The sequence below is a fragment of the Callithrix jacchus genome, chromosome 5 (genome assembly GCF_049354715.1).
Source record: "Callithrix jacchus isolate 240 chromosome 5, calJac240_pri, whole genome shotgun sequence".
Lineage (NCBI taxonomy): Eukaryota > Metazoa > Chordata > Mammalia > Primates > Cebidae > Callithrix > Callithrix jacchus.
In genome coordinates this window covers 6,253,379-6,275,118 of record NC_133506.1, presented here as the reverse complement: position 1 = coordinate 6,275,118, position 21,740 = coordinate 6,253,379, and the positions used below count along the sequence as shown (strand labels likewise).

At 50.2% G+C, this 21,740-nt stretch overlaps 1 protein-coding gene across 1 annotated transcript; it reads right to left on the bottom strand.

Moving 5' to 3' along the window:
- Positions 1-309: 309 nt before the first annotated feature.
- SUN5 (Sad1 and UNC84 domain containing 5) lies at positions 310-21,249 on the bottom strand. The gene is made up of 13 exons (XM_002747280.6): positions 21,086-21,249; positions 19,714-19,772; positions 19,495-19,569; positions 18,597-18,663; positions 17,575-17,636; positions 14,405-14,454; positions 13,124-13,158; positions 12,420-12,528; positions 5,702-5,780; positions 4,094-4,209; positions 2,194-2,361; positions 1,563-1,649; positions 310-484 (listed from the first exon to the last, which is right to left on the bottom strand). Exons 1-13 carry the CDS (start codon positions 21,160-21,162, stop codon positions 329-331), a joined length of 1,140 nt encoding a protein of 379 aa, XP_002747326.3. The 5' UTR covers positions 21,163-21,249; the 3' UTR covers positions 310-328.
- Between the last annotated feature and the right edge of the window lie 491 nt (positions 21,250-21,740).

Here is a 21,740-nt window from a genome sequence, read left to right as displayed (position 1 = left end):
GAGTCTTGACCGATGTCACACACGGTTTGGGGGCAGAGCTTAACTTGAAGCAGGAAAGGCTTCTCATGCACAGGAGTCGACTGCTTGTGTTTGAGCTCCGGAGCTGCCATTTGTTGGCTGTCACCTGCAGCAAGTCAGTTTGCTGCTTGGAGCCTTCACTGTCCGCATCTGTGAATGGGTCTCCTGGGGCTGTTGAGAAGATGCCTGGGCACCCAGCACAGGATCAACCATTGCTAAGCATCAAATGCTCAGATGTCAAAGGCTAGCCCACCCTCTCTCTTTGGGGCCAAAAGATACTCAGACTTGGTCTGGGAGTAAAGAATAAATTTTAATCTCTCTCAGGGTAGCGGTTCTGGTGAGGCTGCGCCCCGGGCGGGGCCACAGAGCCATGCACTCGCACGCGGTACAGGCAAGTAAAGCCTGGGTTCCCCCAGTTGCTTGAGATCTTCACCTTGACCGCACCGAAAGCCCGGGCTGGCTGGTTCTGGAAGAGAATGTCACAGAGGCAGCTCACCCATAGACTCCCATCCTGTCTGTCCAAAGGTGAGGGGTGGAAGGAAACTTTCCCACTTCATAGGTGGGGAAACTAAGGCCCAGAGAGGAGGCTGGGCTGTCCCAAGGCCACACAACAAGTCGCTATTCAGGAGCTCTTGCTGAAGATGCTGAGGCCAGAAGGACAGACATAGTGTGGATGAGGAAATGTCCCAGCCTTGGTGCCGTGCGATCTTGGGCAAACCTCCACCCATTGTGGGCCTCAGTCCCCCACTCCTGCCCCGCCCCCTGTAAGATGGGAGAGGTACTATCTGCTTCCCAGGATTGCCATGGACGTGAAGTGAGATTTTGGGGCCAGCGGCTTCCAGCATCTGGCACATAGTAACTGCTCTGTAAGTGCAGCCCCTCCCCTTTTTTGCCAAGCAAGAGGGGGTGGAGCCTGTGTTTATTACACTCCCTATCTAGTGTAAAAAGTGGGGCGGGCTTAGCCTTCACTGGATGGCTTCCACCTCCCAGGGAATGACAGAAGGGGAAACTGAGGCCCCAGAGAAGAAAGGCTTGGCCCAAGCTCATGTATAATTTATAGTTGGGGTGAGATTTAGGCCAACAAGTGTTTGATTCAAGCCTCAGGGCCATTCCAGTGGCCACTCTAGACCTGCTTCTGTCTCCAACCCCTCCCCTCAGGCCTCAGTTTCCCCACCTGTGGGTGGATCAGGTGCTGATTCTGGGGCCACCCAGTATGGAGACTCTACCTTTAGAGCCAGCAGCCCCTGCCCATGGGACCCTCTTGCTCAACGTCTGCTGTCCTGGGAAGAAATGCAGCAAGAGGGCTCCCGGGCACATCAGGGAAAGGGGGAGAGGTGGCCACAGGTGGTCGGATATCCCAGGAGTCTCACTTGGCCTTGGGCAGCGGCTGCCACTCTCTGGGCCTCAGTTTCCTTGCCTGTCAAGCAGGTTAGTCATGACTGGGCACCTCCTGGGGATACTGGGGGATGAAGAAGGGGGTCCCTGGGGACAGGCTGCACACTGCATTCAGCAGGGGCTCAGCACAGGCAGCTGTTCGCGGGTACCTGGAGCGGGAACATCTGGATGATGTTTTCCGGCTGAAACTGAAATGCCCCTAGGAACACCTCCTCACTGGGGGAGCTCTCCATGCCCTGTGGAAGCAGAACCATAGAGAAGATGTCAGATACCAGCAAGGCCCTTAGAGGGTGTCTCCCCTCTGCAGTGGAGACTTCACACTCCCCAGGATGGGAGCTTACTACCTGTCTGGACACTGCTCCACTGCAGCACAGTGCAATGTATAGGAAAGAGCACTGGACTGGGAGCCAGAGGCTGAGGGTTTATTTCTAGCTCAGCTACTGACTGGTAGGACTGAGGTGCTTCCCTGATCCTTCTATGGACCTGTTTTACTGAGACAGTCCAGGTAATTCTTCGGACCTTCTTAGCAAAATGGGGGCTCCATGGTCTCTGCAGATTATCTTGGCTCTGAAAGCTTGATTTGAAATAGAGTAGCTGTTTATCCCCTACTCTTGAAGGCTGAAATGGGACCCCAGCCCTGGCCACTTCCAGCCTCAACCAAGTTGCACCCAGCCCCTCCCCTGTGTGCGTTGTGGGGACCCTGTTTACGCCAGCCTGGAATACCACCGTTGGAAGCTTGTCGCTTCAGCTAAGCATGGCTGCCTGCCAGGGAGTGCTCACATAGATGACAAAATCCTTGGGGGCAGTGTCCAGGTTGCCTGACAGTGAGATGGTCTTGGGGATATGCTGCAGCGTGAGGTTGGACAGGTAGATCTTCTGAGCCAATCGGATGGTCACCTGGCCGCGGTCACCCTCAAAGGCCCAGCAGTTGCCAGGTGTCACGTTGGGCTAGAAAAGGCAAGTACAATAAGGGATATGCTGGGGGTGGGTAGGGGGCGTCATCCCACCTTTGATCCCCTGCACTTCCTGGGCCCTCCTGGGTGAACCAGTCCTTTCTTGTCTCCAAAGCTTGGCTCAAGTACCACCCCCTCCAGGAAGCTCTCCTGACTGCCCGTGCAGGGGTAAGCCTTCCCTCAGTTCAGTGCAGTGAAGAAGGGACCTGCTTGGGGCCTCTCAGCCTCCACCCTGTCCCGATTGGCACCCATTCATTCATTCACTCATTCATTCACTCATTCATCCCTCCCATTATTCTTTACATAGTCTCACAATCACCCCATGACTTAGGTACCATCACTATCCCCATTTTGAAGGTGAGGGAGCTGAGGGGAGGAGCAGGACAATGACTGGCCCAGGTCATGCAGGCTGGAAGTGCAGCTCTGGGAGTCTGACCTTGGAACTCTGCATTCGTCACCACAATCTCCTGCCCCACAGATGGGGCAAGAGGCCCAGGGAGAGAAAGAGGTTTGACAGAAATCACCCAGGAAAGGTGTTTACTTGGTAGGTTCTGAGCCTCTTGGAGCCACGGCATGAACAGTCCTTATCTGAACAGTAGATACTAGCCCAGGAGGTGCGGGGGGGGGGCTGTGGGTGTCAGGGACAGCCTCCAGAGGAGCTAGGCCCGGGTAGATGGGGAGTCAGCTGGGAAAGGGAGCTGAGGGAATAGCACAGGACAGGCCCAGGGCGAGCCAGTTTGGTGAGGTGCGGACCTGAAGAGAGCTCAGTCAGGCTGGAGCCAGGAGAGGGCCCCGGAGGGCCAGAGTCTTGACTGGGTAGCTTTTCACTACTGCTCCAAACCTGACTGCAGCCAGCACTCTGCAACCCAGCCACTGCCCTCCCCCGGCCCCAGCCTGGATCTGTGCACCATGCTGCACTCCGGGCCCTGTGCTTGGCCTATGGCCCTGGGTTCTCTCTCCCTGTGGATATGCTCGTCCTTGGCTGCCTCCTCCAGGAAGCCCTTCACCCCGTCCACGCTGAGTAAGGCCAATGCTCTAGCTTGACCCTGAGTGCCAAGATCTTGGAGCTCCTTAAGGTAGAGTCCACGGATAAATGGCCTGCGACCTTTTGGCATTTCCAGGGTTGGCCACTGGGATGAGACTCTTAGCAGGTGTTCACTGAATGGAGGCACCTGCTGTGTGACCAGGACAAGCCCTTTCCCTTCTCTGGGCCTCATTTTCCTCTTCTGTGAGGCAGGATCCTGGAGGGGCAAAGAGCTCAGGTTTGAACTCTGACTCTGCTATGTGCTAGTGACCGGCTGTGAGGCCGCAGTCAAGTGACCTGGCTCCTGGAGCCTCAGTTTCCTCTTCTGCAAAATGGATCTATCATAGGCCCATCCCCTGTGTAGTCCTGAGGTTTCTCAGACCCTCAAGTCTTGAGGGCTGAGTGGTGGGGTCCCTTCCAATGCCAATGCAAGCTGTCCTTCCGCTTTGCCCTACCCTAGCCCCGGCGGCCCCTGTGATCATTTCTCACCTCCTGCCCCTGCCCTCTTCCAGGCCCCACCTAGTCAACAGCCCCTCCTCCTGCCTCCTTCCTTTGTCCTGCATCTGTCTCCTGCTCCTGCCTCTAACCCTGCCCCCACCTCACTCCCTCTGCTCCCACCCCTACCTCTTCTGCCAGCTCCTGTCCCCAAACCCTGCCTGGACCCCTCCCCTGCTGCTGTCCCATCTCCTGCCATCGTCCCTGCCTCAAGGATCATGTCGGGGGGCTGTGCGTAGTTCCATAGCCTGATCCATTTCCAGTAGGAGTGGGCCTTGTCATGGTTGTAGGTGGCTGACGTGTGCTCAAAGTCAATGCTGGCCCCTGTGTGGGAGAAGGTGGTCTCAGCCAAGCAGCCAGGCTTCTGCCTGGTGGAGGGGACCCCACTGATGCGGCCTTCACTATGAGCCGGGCGAGCCCTTTGGATGAGTCACTGGCCCTGTTCTCCTCTAGGAAATGGGATTGCAGCCATGTTAATAATGGTCATCATGATGGCTATTACTTTTTATTTTATTTTATTTATTTTTTAGTTTTTGAGATGAAGTCTTGCTCTGTCCCCAGGCCGGTGTGCAGTGGCGTGATCTCGGCTCACTGCAACCTCCGCCTCCGGGGTTCAAGCGATTCTCATGGTGGCTATGATTAGCACAGCTGTGGTGGTGGCAATGGCCTCCCTGTCATAGGGCTGCTGCGGCACTCTGAGATGAGACGTCAGAGCACGTTTCCCAAAGTGCCTGGCACAGGGTAAGCACTCCCCATCTAACATCTAATGATGACTGATACCCACTGTGCAGAGGAGGAAATCCCAGCCACGAGAGGCTAAGTGAGGCCCAGCACTCAGGGGCTGGGCTGATACCATCTGACCCCATATCTCCCAGAGCCTGGGAGTGTCCGAGTCAGTGGTGCTGCCTGGTAGGGGTCTGTGCCCCCCGCCTGTGGCCCAGACCTCGCCTCCTACCAGCTGTCCCTGACTCGCTCTCACTGGCCTCCTCACAGGGTCCCTTGGCCTGGAAGGCTTTCTCTCCTCACCAAGTCCCAGCCCAAATGTTCCCCGGAGCAGAAGGCCTTTCTGCCCAGGTCCTCTCCCTCCCTGCCACCTGCCTGGAAGCACTGATTCTTTTCTTTTTGAGACAGAGTCTTCCTCTGTTGCCCAGGCTGGAGTGCAGTGGTGCGATCTCGGCTCACTGCAACCTCCATCTCCTGGGTTCAAGTGATTCTCATGTCTCAGCCTCCTGAATAGCTGGGATTACAGGCATGAACCACCATGCCCAGCTAATTTTTGTATTTTTAGTAGAGACGGGGTTTCTCCATGTTGGCCAGGCTGGTTTTGAACTCCTAACTTCAGGTGATCTTCCTGCCTCGGCCTCCCAAAGTGGGATTATAGGCGTGAGCCACTGTGACTGGCCCTGAAGCACTGATTCTTGAGTGCGGGGGTGGGGACAGCTCTGTCCTGCTGACCTGTGTGCCCAGCTCCAGGTTTGGAGAATAGTGGTGGGTGGGGGCGGTGGCAAGGTGAAGCCAAGAACAGCCCGAGCACATAGTAGGGGCTTTATAGATCTTCCACAATGTAGAGGGTCTGTGGATTACTGTGCTCCCTCCCACCCCACCCATCCCTACTCCCCATAACCAACCTCGTCGTCCCAGACCCCCTTGAGAGAAAACAAAATTGTAGCAAGAAAACCAGCTTGGAGCAGAGGTCAGCTCTGAGGATGGACTTCCCAGCAGCAGGGGGTATACCACACCAAGAGTGAAACTCACCCTCTGGAGAGCTTCTCAGGACACTTGAGGCAGTCAGATGGTGGGGAAGGGGGTCACTTACCCGTAGATTTCAGGGCGAAGTCTGGCTTTTCGGTGTAATCTCCTTGTATCATCTTCATTATTTTATGGGCCATGTTTTGCTGGAAAGGGAGAAGACACATGCTGTGCGCTGGTGTGTTGTCAGGAACTGTAATCGCTGTGTGTCCATGGGAGGTGACAGGCAGGATGCCCTCCTCTCCCTGACAGCCCGGCCCTGCCTGCAGAAGCCTGTGGCTCTACTCTGAAAGCCCAGGCGACACAGAGCCACCCCAACCCCACCCAGTGGGTTCACGGGGCTCTTTCAAGTCCACCGTGACCGATGTCATTCAGGGGTCCCAGAGTCTCGGTGAGGTTAAGGCAGGGGCTCTGACGTCAGGACGACCTTTACTGTTGTGGGGCCTTGGGCAAGTTACTGCCCCTCTGAGTCTTGATTTTCTCGCCTGTAAGATGGGGACAATAATCGTGTCTACCTCCCATTGCAGATCTATAAAGACCCTACTATGTGCCGGGGCTATTCTCGATGTCACATATGCTCATGCTCATCCTATCACCTCCCAGCACCCCTAAGAAGTATGTATGTGCTATTGTCATCCTCATATTAAGGATGAGAATCCTGAAGCACAAGGTGTAAGTTGTTCAGGGTCGCACAGCTGGTGTGACGCAGAGCGATCACTGCGGTTCCAGACTTCAGGCCCTTAACCACGCCACTCTGCTGCCAGATGCAGATAGCACAGTAGGTACACAATAAATACCAGCTGTCCTTTTTATTAGACTCTTCACAGTGGTGGAAGATTCCGTTTTCCAAAAATGACTGCAACAGGGTCTCCCATTCCAGGCTCTTCTTTCAGTGTGACCTTCCACTGAGAGGTGGCGTCTAAGTTCCCTTCCCACCACTCTGGGCTTATAGCTACGATGGAAGTGATGCTGTGTGACTTCTGGGGCTAAGTCCTAAAAAACGATATAGCACTGCCTGGTTCTCTGGGGATGCTCAACCCTGGAGGCCAGCTGCCATGTTGAGAGGAAGCCCAGGCCACACGGAGAGGCCACAGGTGGGTGCTTTGATCCGCAGCCCTGAGTTTCCAGCTGACAGCCAGCGTCAATCTCCAGTCACGTGAGTGAATCCAGATGATTCCAGTCCAGCTGTAGAGTCATCTCCAGCCTTCAAGTCTTCCCAGCGGAGGCCCCAGATGGAACAGAGACAAGCCATCCCCACCGTGTCCTGTCTGAATTCCTAAGCCACAGAATCTCTGAGCACAAGTGATTGTTTCACGCCGCTGTTTTAGGATGGTTTGTTCTGCGGCAATGGTAACTAAACAGTAGCCAGGCTGTTACAAGGCAGTGATTACGATTCCATCGTGTTGATGTGCAAACCGAGGCTCAGAGAGGTTGATGAGCTGCCTGAGGTTACACAGCTCCAAAAGGCAAAAAGTCCCCAACTCCTCCCCTCGTTGGCTGGGCAAATTCTCACCTATTACGTTTCAAAACTGGGTCACCAACCCCAAGGAATTTCCCTGATGGCCCCACCCGCTCTCTGCCCCAAGGCTGGGTGCAGGCTCCTTCTCTGGGATCCACAGGTTCTGGGACTGCCTTGAGGACAAGGATGAGCTCTAGTTGATCCCCGATCCTGGATTCCTAGCACACAGTAGGCACACTTAGGGACTGCTTACCATATGACAGGTATTAGCCTAAGTTTACATAAATTAACAAATCTAATCCTTACAACTCATTTTCTAGATGAAGAAACAGAGGCACAAAGACAGTAGGTAATTGACCAGAGTCACACAGTCCCAAAACACAGGATGCATAGTTGGTGGAGAGGAAATTCAAAGCCCAGCACCCTGACTCTAGAACCAGTCCTTACAATCACTACGCTTGACTGCCTTCGTAAGTCACAGCGGGGCTTCCCTCCCCACTGCAGAGGAAACACCTGCCAAGAGCCTCACTGTAGCGAGTGGCTGACGCGGTCTTTCCTCCTGGGTCTGTCTGAACAGAGCATAGGGGGAAATTCAGGAGCACTGCAGATCTATGACTTTGGGACAATAAAAAGGTAAAGACGAGTTTTAGCAAAGTTTTGCTGAATCTCGCACAATGCAATTTCCCTTTGTGAATTCTTTTAAAAATTCAGCTTCTGGCTGGGTGTGGTGGCTCATACTTGTAATCACAGCACTTTGGGAGGCCAAGGCGGGTGGATCAACTGAGGTCAGGGGTTCGAGACCAGCCTGGCCATCTCTACTAAAAATACAAAAGTTAGCCGGGCATGGTGGCGTGTACCTGTAATTCCAGCTACTTAGGAGGCAGAGACAGGAGAATTGCTTGACTCCAGGAGGTGGAGGTTGCAGCCAAGATGGCACCATTGCACTCCAGCCTGGGCAACAGAGTGAGACTCTGGCTCAAAAAAAAAAAAAAACAAAATTCAGCTTCTAGGTAAAGATGACGGATGAAACACATCATCTAATTTTACTTTCTCCCAGCACTCCGTTACAGCTTCAGTAAAGGGATTTAAAAAGACCCAAACCCATATACACAGGCAGCACGGGAGAGGAGAAACCCAGGCCGCGGGGGTGGTTGGGCGTGGTGTGCACTGCAGAAGGGTTTCCAGTTAAGGGCCCGGTGTAGGCTGACACCCAGCTCTTCCCCTGTTCTCTGATTTGGATGAAGATGCATTTTGCAAATACGGCTGCCCAGCACAGGTAGCTTTTTCCCCTCTGCAAAAAGGCACCATGTGTGCCAGTAGTGGCCCTGGAGACAGCAGTAATATTCTGTGCTGGGAAAAGGTCTTGATGTGTGTGTGACAGATCATATGTAGTTTACTGAGAAACGATGGCAAGGAACACCGAGCCGTCCCCGGCGGAAAACTGCTCAGGGCGTTATGGAATAGTGAGCAATGTGTACCAGTCATGCGCTAGTTAAACCAGCTCCCAAAACACAGGATGCATGGCCTTGTGCCCACGGCTTACTCGCAGAGTGCTTTCTAGCTGATTTCTATTTCAGTAGTGAACCAGCACTGTCTGCCTGTTTAGTCTATCTTTATTCTATGAAGAAACACTGAACACCTGCTTATTAAAAACAATCACTTGTTCACAAAGAATAAATATGTGGGTCAGAGTCTGCTCTGGGCTCTCAGCTCTGAAATGCTGTGAGCCCCCTGACGTCCCACTCTGATTCCCACTTTTGCACTCTATCCATGTTTCTGTTTCTTAATTCCTTCAGCGCCACCTGGGCTGGGGTCTCCACGCCGAGCTGGTCTTGGCCATTTTGGAAGTTGTCTTATACATTGTCAGCAGCATCCCTGGCTACCCACTGGATGGCAGTAGCATCTCCTCCTCACGTTGTAACAATCAAAAATGTCTCCAGACATGGCTGTATGTTCCCCTGGGGCGAAATCATCCCCAATTGAGAACTACTGATTTAGCAGAAATGAGAAATCTGCATATGAAACTGGCCATCCTCAAAAAGCTCAGGATTGGTGCCCTTAGGTGCCTCTGAAATTAGGGTGGAGAATTGGGTGTTAAGCCAACTTTGAGGCAGATTCCCTGGAGACTCCCTCTCATTCTGAGAAGCTGAGTGACTTCTCTGTTCCCCAGTAGAAGACTAGAAGTTATTCCCTGGAGAGGGTAAAGCAGAGGGACTCTGTTGGGACAGGTGAAAGTTTCTTAAACAGGACACCCAAAGCACTGCACATAAGATAAGAGATAGTGACATTGGACTACATTAACATTAGGCATTTTTATTCGTCACCATTGAGAACGAAAAGCCACACTACAGACAGGGAGAAGATATTTGCAGTGTGTACCTCCCATAAAAGATGTTTGCCCAGAGCACATAAGAACTCCCACACATCAATAAGAAACAGCACTCTCCCCCAAAAGGCAGCAGACAAAATCCAGATGGCCACTGGATACACGAAAAGACACTCCACATTATTAACAACCAGCAATGCCAATTAAAACTGTAGTGAGACACCACTTCTCACCCTGCCGCATAAAATGAAAAAGACTTATGACACCAATCGTTGGTAAGGATGTGGTACAACTGGGATATACTCGCCACGAGAGCGTAAATTGAAAAACTATTTGGCAGCAACTAATGACATGAACACACTCGTACCTTATGATCCAGCAGTTCTACTCCTAGTTGTATCTACTCCCAAGATCAGTAAGTATGTATGTTCACCCAATGGTATGAAAAGAATTAGAACTGTTCAGGAGCTGGGATCCAAATAACAGGAGGTTCAAAGATCAAAATGGAACGAATGGAGCCAATGGAGCTAATGGTGCTGGGGGAATCCACCAATTTAGTCACAGGAATAAAGGACATTTCTTAGGACTGAAGGCCTGGAGTTTCCAGACTGATGGGTTCCAAAGGGTGGCCAGCCCATAGGCACATCTGTGGAACCAACAAGGACCAGATGAACTAAAATTCTGCAGAGTGGACCACCATTCTGAGCTGTGTTGGCGGTTTTCTTGTCTGTTGTTTTAAATCTCTGGGGGCATTTGATGATTCCAGGCATGGGCTAAGGATCTGGGCTTAGGCCAGATAATGGGCTGCTGCTGCTGTTGGTGAAAGAGAAAGAAGCAAAGTTTTTAATGGTGACAAAGAGCTAAAGTAATGACACTGGGGACTTGAGGAGCCTCAAATATGGCCAGTTTTCTTCACAAGGTAGTAAGTGAATTCCAAGATTGTAATAGGCCACTTCAAAGGTTTCTGAAAGGCAGAACAAAACTTCACATCTTCACAGTGCGTAGGAAACGAAGTCCCTTTGAGGGAGGGCACCCAAAAACACAACAAGCAAGAGATCAAAGCCTTAGAACAGGGAGTCTGTTTGGTGTCAGAACCACCTGGAAGACTTGCTGGAATACAGATGATTGGTTCCCATGTTCAGAGCCTCTGATTCAGTAGGGCTGAGTGAGGCCTATTCATTTCAGTTGCTTACATTTTCCCAGGTGTTACTGATGCTACAGGCACATGGGCCGTACTTGGAGATCCATTGCCCTAGAAGGGGTGGTGAGTCAAGACAGTGCTTCAGCTGCACTTCAGCTGGGGGCATGAAACCAATTCTGGGCACAATTAGAAGCCAAGAATCCAAGTTTGCCACTGGGCCCAGAGACTGTTGCATTCACGCAGGGGTGAGAGAGAAATTTGGAGACCCGTGAGACCTCAAACATATGATAAGTCTTTGCCACTAAGACATTTGCCAAAATTTTGAAACTGCATGGGAAGGAGTCTAAAGAGTTAAGCTTAAAACCTCTAAATAAACCTTTTAAAAAATCTGACCCAGCTCTATCTGAACTAGCTTAATGCATGTCTAGATAGAAATGATAATCTACTTCATCTTCCTTATAAATAAAAGGAGAACTTTCTCTAGTGGAATTGTAATTATTTGGAACAGTTACAGCTGCTTTTTATACAATGTTCAGAAAACACTAAAAGTTACTAGACTTGAAGAGGCAAGTCCATATGACTGATACCCCAAATAAAAAGCAGAAATCAGAGGGAGGCCACAGATGATCCAGCTACTGGATCTAGCAGACAAGCATTTTAAAAATGACTTACTAATATGTTAATTAAAATAAAGGAAAAGATAGAAAACATAGGTGAAATGTTGGAGAATTTCATCACAGAATTAAAGTCTGTGAAAAAAATCAAAGGTATACCTAGAACTAAACAATACAGTATCTAAAATTAAGAACTAAGGCTGGATGTGGTGGCTCACGACTAATCCCAGTTAGGAGGCCGAGGCAGGTGGATCACTTGAGGTCAGGAGTTCAAGACCAGCCTAAGCAATATGGTGAAACCCTGTCTCCACTAAAAATGCAAAAATTAGCTAAGCATGGTGGCATGCACCTGTAACCCCAGCTACTCAGAAGCTTAGACAGAAGAATCACTTGAATCTGGGAGGCAGAGGTTGCAGTGAGCCAAGACTACACCTCTGCACTCCGGCCTGGTTGACAGAGGGAGACTCTGTAAACAAACAAACAAACAAACAAATGAAGAAAAAAACTAAATGAATGGATTTAATAGTAAATTGGAGAGACAGAATGATGCCAGATTATTAGTAAACCCGAAGAAAGGTTAACAGGAAAATATCAAAACATAAGCACATACAGAAAAATAATGACAAAGCAAAGCAGGTAATAGCATATGAATGACATGAAGCACTCTAAAGGCCTTCAAAGCATAGGCCTAGGATAGGTGTATCTGTCCTAGGATAGGACAGATAATGGAAAACAAGAAATATTTTAAGAGATGAAAAGTAAAAGTTTTCCAAAACTATTGAAAAAATGTCAACCCACCGATTCGGTAAGCTCATCAAAACCCAAACCAGGTTACATGTAGAACATTGGAGACAAAAAGAATGTTCTACAAGCTCCTAAGGATAAAAAATAGATCGTATTCAAAGGATCAGTAATAAGAGTGACAGACTTTTTATTTATATCAATAGCAACAGTATAAACTATGATACAGTGGTGGGTTTCTTTCAAAATTCTCAGGAAGAACTATTTCATATCTAGAATTATATAACCAGCCAAACTATCAACCAAGTACCAGGACAGAAAAAGATGTTTTTAAACATACAAGCACTAAAAAAGAGACTTCTTTCACTCTTTTCCTGGAAGTCACTGGGGGATGTTCTCCATTAAAATGAGAGATAAAACCAAGAAAGGAAACTTGAGGTACAGGAAACAGGACATCAGACAAAGAGAAGTTAGATATTTGGGGCAGAATAGCCAGCATCTCACCTCATTGGACATGGCTTCCATCTCCTGGAGCTTGGCAGTGAGCAGGTTTATGCTACCTCGGAGGTCCTGGATTTCCCCACTGTGATGTCGCACCTTCTCCTGGTACAACCTTATCAAGAAGGAGTGATCACAAGATTGGGCTGATTTGTGCTGCTGTTGGTGTTACCTTCAGATTTTCTCTTTGCTAGTTGGCTCTCAAAGAATGAGTTTCAGATTTTCCCACTCTCTTGGGTACATCCCTAGACCCCTTCATCAGGTTCTTATCTCTAAAACATTACTCTTTCTCTTCCTTCTGCTTGGAATATCCTTACACCTAGCTCATTCCTTCCAAATATTCCTGAGTATTTTGTCTGCAATTAAGGATGCTGCCATCAGGTGGTGTCTTGGCTAAAATTTTTTCCAGCTACCCTTTGCTGAGTACTGACTATGGGTCAGGAACTATTCAGGACACTTCACATTTCTTTAGTGCCCATAATTGCCAAGGGCAGGACGGGTGTTATGCTTCATCTAATAGATGAGGGGTCAAAGGCCCAGAGAGAAAAGGTGACTTGCATAAGGTCAGCCATGTAGAACATGAGGGAGTTAGGATTTAAACCCAGGTTTGTCTAACTGCAGAGCATACGTTTATAGCCAATATACCCCAGATTCTGGCTGTAGCTCTGCTTTTTAGGTAATCATACGGTTACTCAGAAGATTCCTCTTACCTCAAGCTCTGCAGTGGAGTAGTTATGCTGTCATCCTGGTGGAGTATTGAGAAAAGTAAGGGGTCTCCTTCAGCTGGTTTAATCTGGCCCCAGGAGAACTTCATCCATCTATTCCCTCACAATCATAAACCCACACATTCATCCACCTTCCTGTTGACCCTTCACCCACCTATAATTCAACCACCCACCTATAATTCCTCCAAACTCTAATTTACTGTCCTTTTAATTTATCCATCCACACCTTCATCCATCCACACCTCTTCTACCCATCCACCCACCCTCCCTTATCAATCTAATCTTCCATCTCCCCAACCTCCCCCATCTAGCTACACTCTAATACATACACCCTAACCCATCTACCCACTCAGCCATCCATCCATCTATCCACCAACCCACCCATCCACTCATCTATCCCATCTGATCTTCCAACCACCCATCATCTCATCCATCTGTTCTCTTATTCATGTATTCATCTAGCCTCCCATTTCTTTCCCTACAGTCCTAATCCATCAAATCCGACCTTCCATCTGTCCAACCTCCCATTCGTTCTCTCTCCCTGCACACTCCCTTCTGGCCATCCGGTCATTCAACATTGATAGTGGCAACCCTGTTGCTGGTACCAAGCTAAACATTGCCGGGGTGAATAGGACCTGGCTCCTTCCTTCAAGAAGCTGCCAGTATAGTTGGAGAGACAGTGATGACCACAGAAAATTATAGGAGGAAAGAGGAATGAGACCACTTCTGCCTGGGTGTTCCTAGAGGAGGTGACACGTTAGCTGGACCTTGATGGATAGGAAGGGGTTCATAAGGAGGAAAAGAGGAGGGGGAGGGACAGGCCCTTCAGATCCCCTTTCTGAGGCCCTCTGAGACTTTTTGCTGACATCAAATAGGGAGTCTCGCCACTTATTCCGTCCTCCTTCCTCCTCAGTTTCATTGCTTTTAACAGGACAGGCTGCCTTAAGTACAGACGTGTGTTCCCTGTTACCACCACCGCACTTTAAGTGGGGCCTTGAGAAAGGAGAGATGGGTCGTCTCTGAGAGGAAGTGACAGGAGAGCCATCTTGGAGGAGGGACTATTGCATCCAATCTTTGAAAGTCACCTCTGGCAGAAGAGATGGGTTCTAGGTGGGTGGCATGATGAAGAGAGAGATTTGGATCTGGGTTAAGTCAGGATCTGATTAGGGGCCTGATGTGGTGAGAATGAGTGGAGCTGTGGAGGTGGTATTGACTCGTTAGGGTGAGACCAGTCAGCCATAGGGCCTGAGGAGGGTGCACGCTCACCTGCCCAACTCTCATTTTTGATGGTACGTGAATAGAAAACATCCAGAATCCTGTGAGGCCATGAGAATAAGAATGAGCCATTTAACATGCAAGATTAAGTGCCCAGGTGCTGGAGTTAAGACATCTGGGTTCACATCCCAGCTATGCCACTTGCTAGCATCGTGCAGCATTGGGGGAATGACTTAATGCTCCGTGCCTCAGTTCCCTCCTCTGTAAAACAGACATAACAGCAATACCCACCTCATGATCAGATGATATCAAACATGTAACATGTGGCCCATAAACCAAGGAATCTGTGGCTCCCCCTTCCCTGTTCCAACTCTATTGGGGATAATTGGCAAAGAAAAGGAGGCACTCTGAATTTTATGATCTCCATGCTGGCTGAAATGCCACCATTCAAGCCACTATTTAAAAGTCTTGGCTGGGGGTGCTGGCTCACACTTGTAATCCCGGCACTTTAGAAGGCTGAGGCGGGTGGATCACTTGAACCCAGGAGTTCAAGACCAGCCTGGCCAACATGGTGAAACCCCATCTCTACAAAAAAATAGAAAAATTAGCCAGGTGTGGTGGTGCAATGAGCTATGATTGTACCATTGCACTCTAGTCTCAGAGCAAGACTCTGTCTTAAAAAACAAAAAAGAAGTAAGGGTCCTGCAGATTATCATAAAGAAAAGAGTTCCAGTTACCTGGGAGGCTGAAGCAGGAGGATCACTTGAGCCAGGAAGTTGAGGCTGCAGTGAGCTGCGATCCACTACACTCCAGGCTGGGCAAGGCAGTGAGACCCTGCCTCAAAAAAAAAAAAGCCTCTACTGAGGTAGGAGAATTGCTTGAACCCGGGAGACAGAGGTTGCAGTGAGCCAAGATCATGCCACCGCACTCCAGCCTGGGTGACAGAGACTCCATCTCAAAAACAAAAAAACAAAAAACACAGTCTTTAAAACTTATTTGTTGTTTTTGATAAAACCCTCAACTAACTAGGAATAGAAGGGAACCTCCTCGCCCTGATAAAGACCATCTATGAAGTGCTCCAAACTAATATTCTATTTAATGGTGAAAGACTGGACACTTTTCCCCTAAGATCAGGGACAAGACCAGGATGTCTGCTCTTGCCAATTCTATCTAACATGGTACTGGAGGTTCTAGCCAGGCCAATTAGTCAAGAAAGAGCAGTAGGCCAGGCGTGTTGTCTCACACCTGTAATCCTAGCACTTTGGGAGGCTGAGGTAGGATGGTTTCAGGCTGGGAGTTCTAGACCAAACTGGCCAACACAGCAAGATTCCATCTCTACAAAAAAAAAATTTAAACAAAAATTAAGAAAATTAGCTCAGGGAGGTGGTGCATGTTTATAGTCCTAGCTACTCAGGAGGCTGAGGTGGGAGGATCTCTTGAGCCCAGGAGTTTGAGGCTGCAGTGAGCTACGATTGCACCACTGCACTTTAGCCTAAGTGACAGAGCAAGACTCTGTCTTAAAAAAACAAAAAAGAAGTAAAGGTCATCCAGATTATCATGCAGAAACGAGTTAAAACTACCTCTATCTGCAAATGACATGATCTTGCATTAAAATTCGAAGGGATCTGAGGTTAGGTGCCTTGCCTCACGTTACAAATAAAAATTGGGTTCAGGAAGATTGCAGGATCCAAGATCAAGGTACAAAAAGTCTGTTGTGTTTCTACACACTAGCAATAAATAACCTGAAAACAAAATTAAGACACCCATTTCTTTTTTATTTTTTTGAGACGGAGTTTCACTCTTGTCCAGGCTGGAGTGCAATGGCACGATTGCAGCTCACTACAACATCCACCTACCAGGTTCAAGTGATTCTCCCGCCTCAGACTCTGGAGTAGCTGGGATTCCAGGCATGCACCAGCATGCGCAGCTAATTTTGTATTTTTAATGGAGTCAGAGTTTCTCTATGTTGGTCAGGCTGATTTTGAACTCCCGACCTCAGGTGATCTGCCCACCTCAGCCTCCCAAAGTGCGGGGATTACAGGCATGAGCCACTATACCCAGCAAGAAACTCATTTCTAATAGTGTCACAATAAAGGTGTTAGGCAGGCCAGGCGCAGTGGCTCATGCCTGTAACCCCAGCACTTTGGGAGGCTGAGGCAGGTGGATCATGAGATCAGGAGTTCAAGACCAGTCTGGCCAAGATGGTGAAACCTTGTCGCCTCTAAAAATACAAAAATTAGCTGGGTGTGGTGGCACACATCTGTAATCCCAGCTACTCAGGAGGCTGAGGCAGAGAATTACTTGAACCCGAGAGGTGGAGGTTGCAGTGAGCTGAGACTGCACCACGGCTCTCTAGCCTGGTGACAGAGTGAGACTCCATCTCAAAAACAAAAAACAAATAAACCAAAAACCAAAAAACCCCCCAAAAGGCGTTATTTATAAAAGATGGTATTATAAAATTCCTATTGGATTTTAAAGCAGGACAGCCGGGCACGGTGGCTCACACCTGTAATCCCAGCACTTCTGGAGGCTGAGGCGGGTGGATCACAAGGTCAGGAGTTCAAGACCAGCCTGGCCAATATGGTAAATCCCTGTCTCTACTAAAAATATCAAAATTAGGTGGGTATGGTGGTGCGTGCCTGTAATCCCAGCTACTCAAGAGGCTGAGGCACGAGAATCGCTTGAACCCAGGAGGTGGAGGTTGCAGTGAGCTGAGATCAAGCCACTGCACTCCAGCCTGAGCAACAGAGTAAAACTCCATCTCAAAAAAAAAAGAAAAAAGAAAAAAAAAATCAGGACAGTTCTCTAGGACTCACTGTTTATTTTCCTATGAGGAGCTGATTCTCCCTCCCTCCCCGACCCCCAGCCTCTACTCCAAAGCCAGCATATTTCAGGGAGGGAGGAGATTCCTTTGCTTGGGAAAGCTAAACTGTGCATGGGAGGTGCGGGTGGAGGCTGGAAAGACCATGGAAAGCCAGAAAGCGGGAGCAATAATGTTCCTAACATGGTTTGGGGAGAGCGTTACAATTTCCAAAGCATTTCTTGGCTTTCAGAATATTTTCATGGTCATCATTTCATTTCATAATTCTCACAGCAGTACCCATCAGGCAGATGGGGAAACTGAGTCACATGGCAGGGCGGTGTCTTGCCCAGCGTCCCATAGTCAGTGCCAGGGTGCAGGGATACCTCAACCTGGGACTGGGCAGGGCCCTGGGACGCACCGAAAGCACAGAGGAGCAGAATGCCTGTCTTCTCCATGAGCTTCTGGCACAGCAGCTTGCATCTGGAAGGCAGGGAGCGGTGGTCAGGGCCGGGTGGGCAAGGCTCTGCCAGGTGTTCACCCTCCTCCTCCTCATTGTCTTTCTCCATATGCATGCTGTTTTCCCCATCCCTTCTTCTCTCCCTGGCTCCACAGGCAACGTTCCCAACCCTCCGAGCTTGGCAGTGTTTTGATGCCTGCCTTTCCCACCTGATGGGGAGCTCCTGAGTGGTGAGTCTGAGCTAGTTTTAAATTTAAAATTTAAACTTCAAATCAATGAATGAGGTGGATATCTCTGCTGGAGTTTGGAAGAATTTCCAAGGACAGGAAGGGAAAAGGGAAAGAATGGGACAGGCCCTCTGGGCAGGAAGAACAGCACGTGCTGGGTTGGGTGCGGTGGCTGATGCCTGTAATCCCAGCACTTTGGGAGGCTGAGGTGGGAGGATCACTGGCATTCAAGACCAGCCTGGGCACTTTGGCGAAATTCTCTCTCTACAAAGAATACCAAATTTATTCAGACATGGTGGCGTGTGCCTGTAGTCCTAGCTACTTGGGAGGCTGAGGTGGGTTGAGCTCCATAAGTAGAGGCTGCAGTGAGCCCTGGTGGTAGAGTGAAAGCCTGTCTAAAAAAAAAGTTAATAGCACGTGCAAATGTGTGGAGGTGGGAACAAATAGGACTCGGAATGGGGTGTCCAGGGAGCGAGGACCCTGGACTTGCTGGCCCAGTGGGTCTCCAGCAGGAAGCCAAGTGAGAGCAGCTTGGAGAGGAAGGGTGGGATAGGATTCTAGGGTGCTGCAGGCCGAGGGGCTGGAGCAATGGGGAGCCACAGTGGGTTCTGGGGTACGGGTGTCTGACAAAAGCCAGGTTTGGGATAGCTTTTCTGGACTGGCTACCAAGGAGAGATCCAAACTGATGGAGGGGCTGTCATGGTCCCGAGCTGCCGCTTCCCACTCCCATCACCCTTCCTTGCCCTCCCCGCTCACCTGCATGTGTTGAACAGAACCCGCTGGGCCTGAGTTCTCAGGAAGAAGGCCAGACAGCTGACCCAGGCTGCACAGGAGACAGGAAAGCAGTGAGTCACTGCGCTCTCATCTTTGTCCCATTGCCAGGACCTCCTGAACTTTCTGGGGCTGGGGGAGGTCCTGGAGCTGGGAGACCCTCTTGACTTGCTGGCTGAGCCCAGGACAGCACCGGGCTCTGCTTGTTGGTACGTACTGGCCTGGAGGGAGTACAGGTCCTATAGGTGGGCGCTGCTTGCCACTGGCAGTTAATAGACAATAGTGACTCTGGAGCACAAAAAGCCTGGAATGGAACAATGTCCATTTCCAGACCCTGGGAGCGTGGCAAGAGCAGGGGCCTTGTCTGCTTCATCCCCGAATGCCCACTGTGGAACTAGGCAAAAAGTAGGGACTCAGGATGGATGGGAAGGTGGGAGGACATAGGGGTCGATGGAGGAAGGAAGAAGAGAATGGCTGTCTGGCTTGGAAGATGGATGAATTGGGAGGAGACTGAGAGGATGGGTGGATGAATAGAGAGAGGGATGGCTGGATGGATGTGCCTGTGGAGTAAGGTCTGGGGGAATTAATGGACTTGACAGGTGGATGGATGGGTGAAACCAGCGGCCGGGCTGGTGGTAGAGGGTTGGCAGTTAACTCCTCCTCCAGACAGCAAGCCTCCCTCCCAGTTGCCCTCTCCAGTCACCAAAGACATTGGCAGGAATGGCATCTCCAATGCGTGGATCTTCAGAGTGCAACCTGCAGCTCCCCACCACCCCTGCAGCCCAGGGCAGGCCTTGCCACCCCCAGGTCACCCTGGGCTGAGGCTGGACCCTCTCCCCAGGCCCATGTTGATGGCCAAGGTGACTCTTCAGTATATACATACACACGCATCCCAGCATGCACTGAGTCAGGCCTGGGGCTTGGGCATTGATGTGGACAGGCAACAGGAAGGCGTCATCTGCAGAGAGCACAGGACAATCACGTCACATCGCTGCCCCTCTGCCCCTGCCCCTGGCTGGGTGGCCCAGGTTGTCCATTTGACATCTCTGAGCCTCAGCCCCTCAGCTCCCTTGAAGATACCAAGGCACCCATCTCTGCTCACTCATGTTTGGGGAGGGGTCCTCTGCCATCCTGCTGGTGTTCTGGCCTCGCCGGGCAATCCTGGAAATGACAAGATTCATGGTCGCATTTTACAATTATGAGGAACATAGTGTCCTTGGAACGTGCATACCACATTCTAGATTGGGAAACAGGTGTAGAGAAGTTTGCCTGTGATTCAGGGACAGATCCAGGTCTGCCTGACCCCAAATCCAGGTCTTCACCAAGGAAAAGACTCAGGTTGCTGTGGCAGTCACAGGTGGTTGTCACCATGTCCCAGAGGTTGGCAGAAGCCTGGTTTTGCCCCTTTGTCTGCTCCTGCTCCATGTGGTTTTAGAGCATCCTGATTGGTTGAAACCTGCTGTCATGCCCCCATTTCCTGTGCTGTGATTGGTTCAAGGGTGGGGAAGTCTACGGGGTGAGGTGAGGTGGGGCATGGGGGTGGTTAGGAGGTAAGAAACTTGGGGGAAAGGTTAGGTTTAGTATTAGCTAAATGAGACCCACAGAAAACGGTGTTTACTCTCCTTCCCCTAGACAGCCATATTTCTGCCTGACACCCGGAACTGTGGTGGCCATCTTGTGACCAGGAGAGGAGACTAAAGGAGCAAAATGATGACAGGAGCCTGGGTCCTGGGTGGCAGAACTGAGGGATTAGCGCACTCTGGAGCCTCCTGCTCTGTGGGACCTCTCGAAATGTGAGATTTTAAAATTTCCTTTTTTTCTTAAGTCAAAGGTCTCTAAACATTTTTGTCATACCCTCAGTGTATTTATGTTTATTAATCAATTATATATACACCCAATTGTGCTAATACACGATCCTTTCCACATGTACAGATTTCTTGATGAAATTCCTGAGGGACATAGACAAAAAGAGGTTGAAAGACATGCAGCCAAGTCTGGTCATTTCTCGTCCCCCTCGCAGATTGTTAGGTATGCTCTCCTGGGAAACACACCTGGATCTGGGTGCCCAGAGACAGGCATCATTTTGAGCTGGATTTCTGTCACCTGCAGCCAGAGACCCTCTGACAGATAACGATGGCGAAATACTTGTTTCCTTGTCTCCTATCAGGCTCCCTCACTAGACCGTGAGCTCCGTGAGGGAAGGGAACACATCAGGCTGGTACCGCACTGTGTCCCCTGTCCTCTGTGCATGGCCTGGCACGTAGTAGTTGCTCAATAAATACATGCTGGAAAGATGGCTGCTTTGCCACTTCCTGGCTGGGAGACTTTGGGAATGCCACTGCCAGACCTCTCTGGTCTCGGTGGCTGCCTCTGTGCAGTACAGTGACAATGCCGCTCACTTCCAAGGACAGGGTGGAGGGGCAGCATTTTGTGAACTGTAAAGGGCTGGGCAAAGGGGGTGCTGCCATTCTCACCTCCGGGGCCTGCGGTTGTTGGCCACATCTTCAAGTAGGGCACCTGGGTCCCCAGGGCTCCTTGAGGACCGTGGCATGGATTTCCTTCTCTAGGACTAGGGATGGAGATGGGGATCTCTGGGAGCTGGTGAAGAGGCAGTGGCTGATGCCTCTGAGTGTCCTCTGAAAGGTGCCAAGTGGAATCTGTCAGGATCACTGGAGTAGTTGGCACTGTGACCTCACAGAGCAGGTGGGTGGAGGGGCAGGGGGCGGGGCTAGTTTCCAGCTTGGCCCTAGGACCTCACCCAGAGGAAGCCATTGTGCCAACTTTCCTTTTTTTTTTTTTTTTTTTTTTAAGAAACAGGTTCACTATGTTGGCCAGGCTGTTCTTGAACTCCTGACCTCAGGTGATCCACCCGCCTCGGCCTCCCAAAGTGCTGGGATTACAGGTGTGAGCCACTGCGCTTGGCTCAACTTTCCATTTTTAAGATGGGGAGGCTGAGCATGGTGGCTCAAGCCTCTAATCCCAGCACTTTGGGAGGCCGAGGCGGGTGGATCACGACGTCAAGAGATCGAGACCATCCTGGTCAACATGGTGAAACCCTGTCTCTACTAAAAATACAAAAAATTAGCTGGGCATGGTGGTGCGTGCCTGTAATCCCAGCTACTCAGGAGG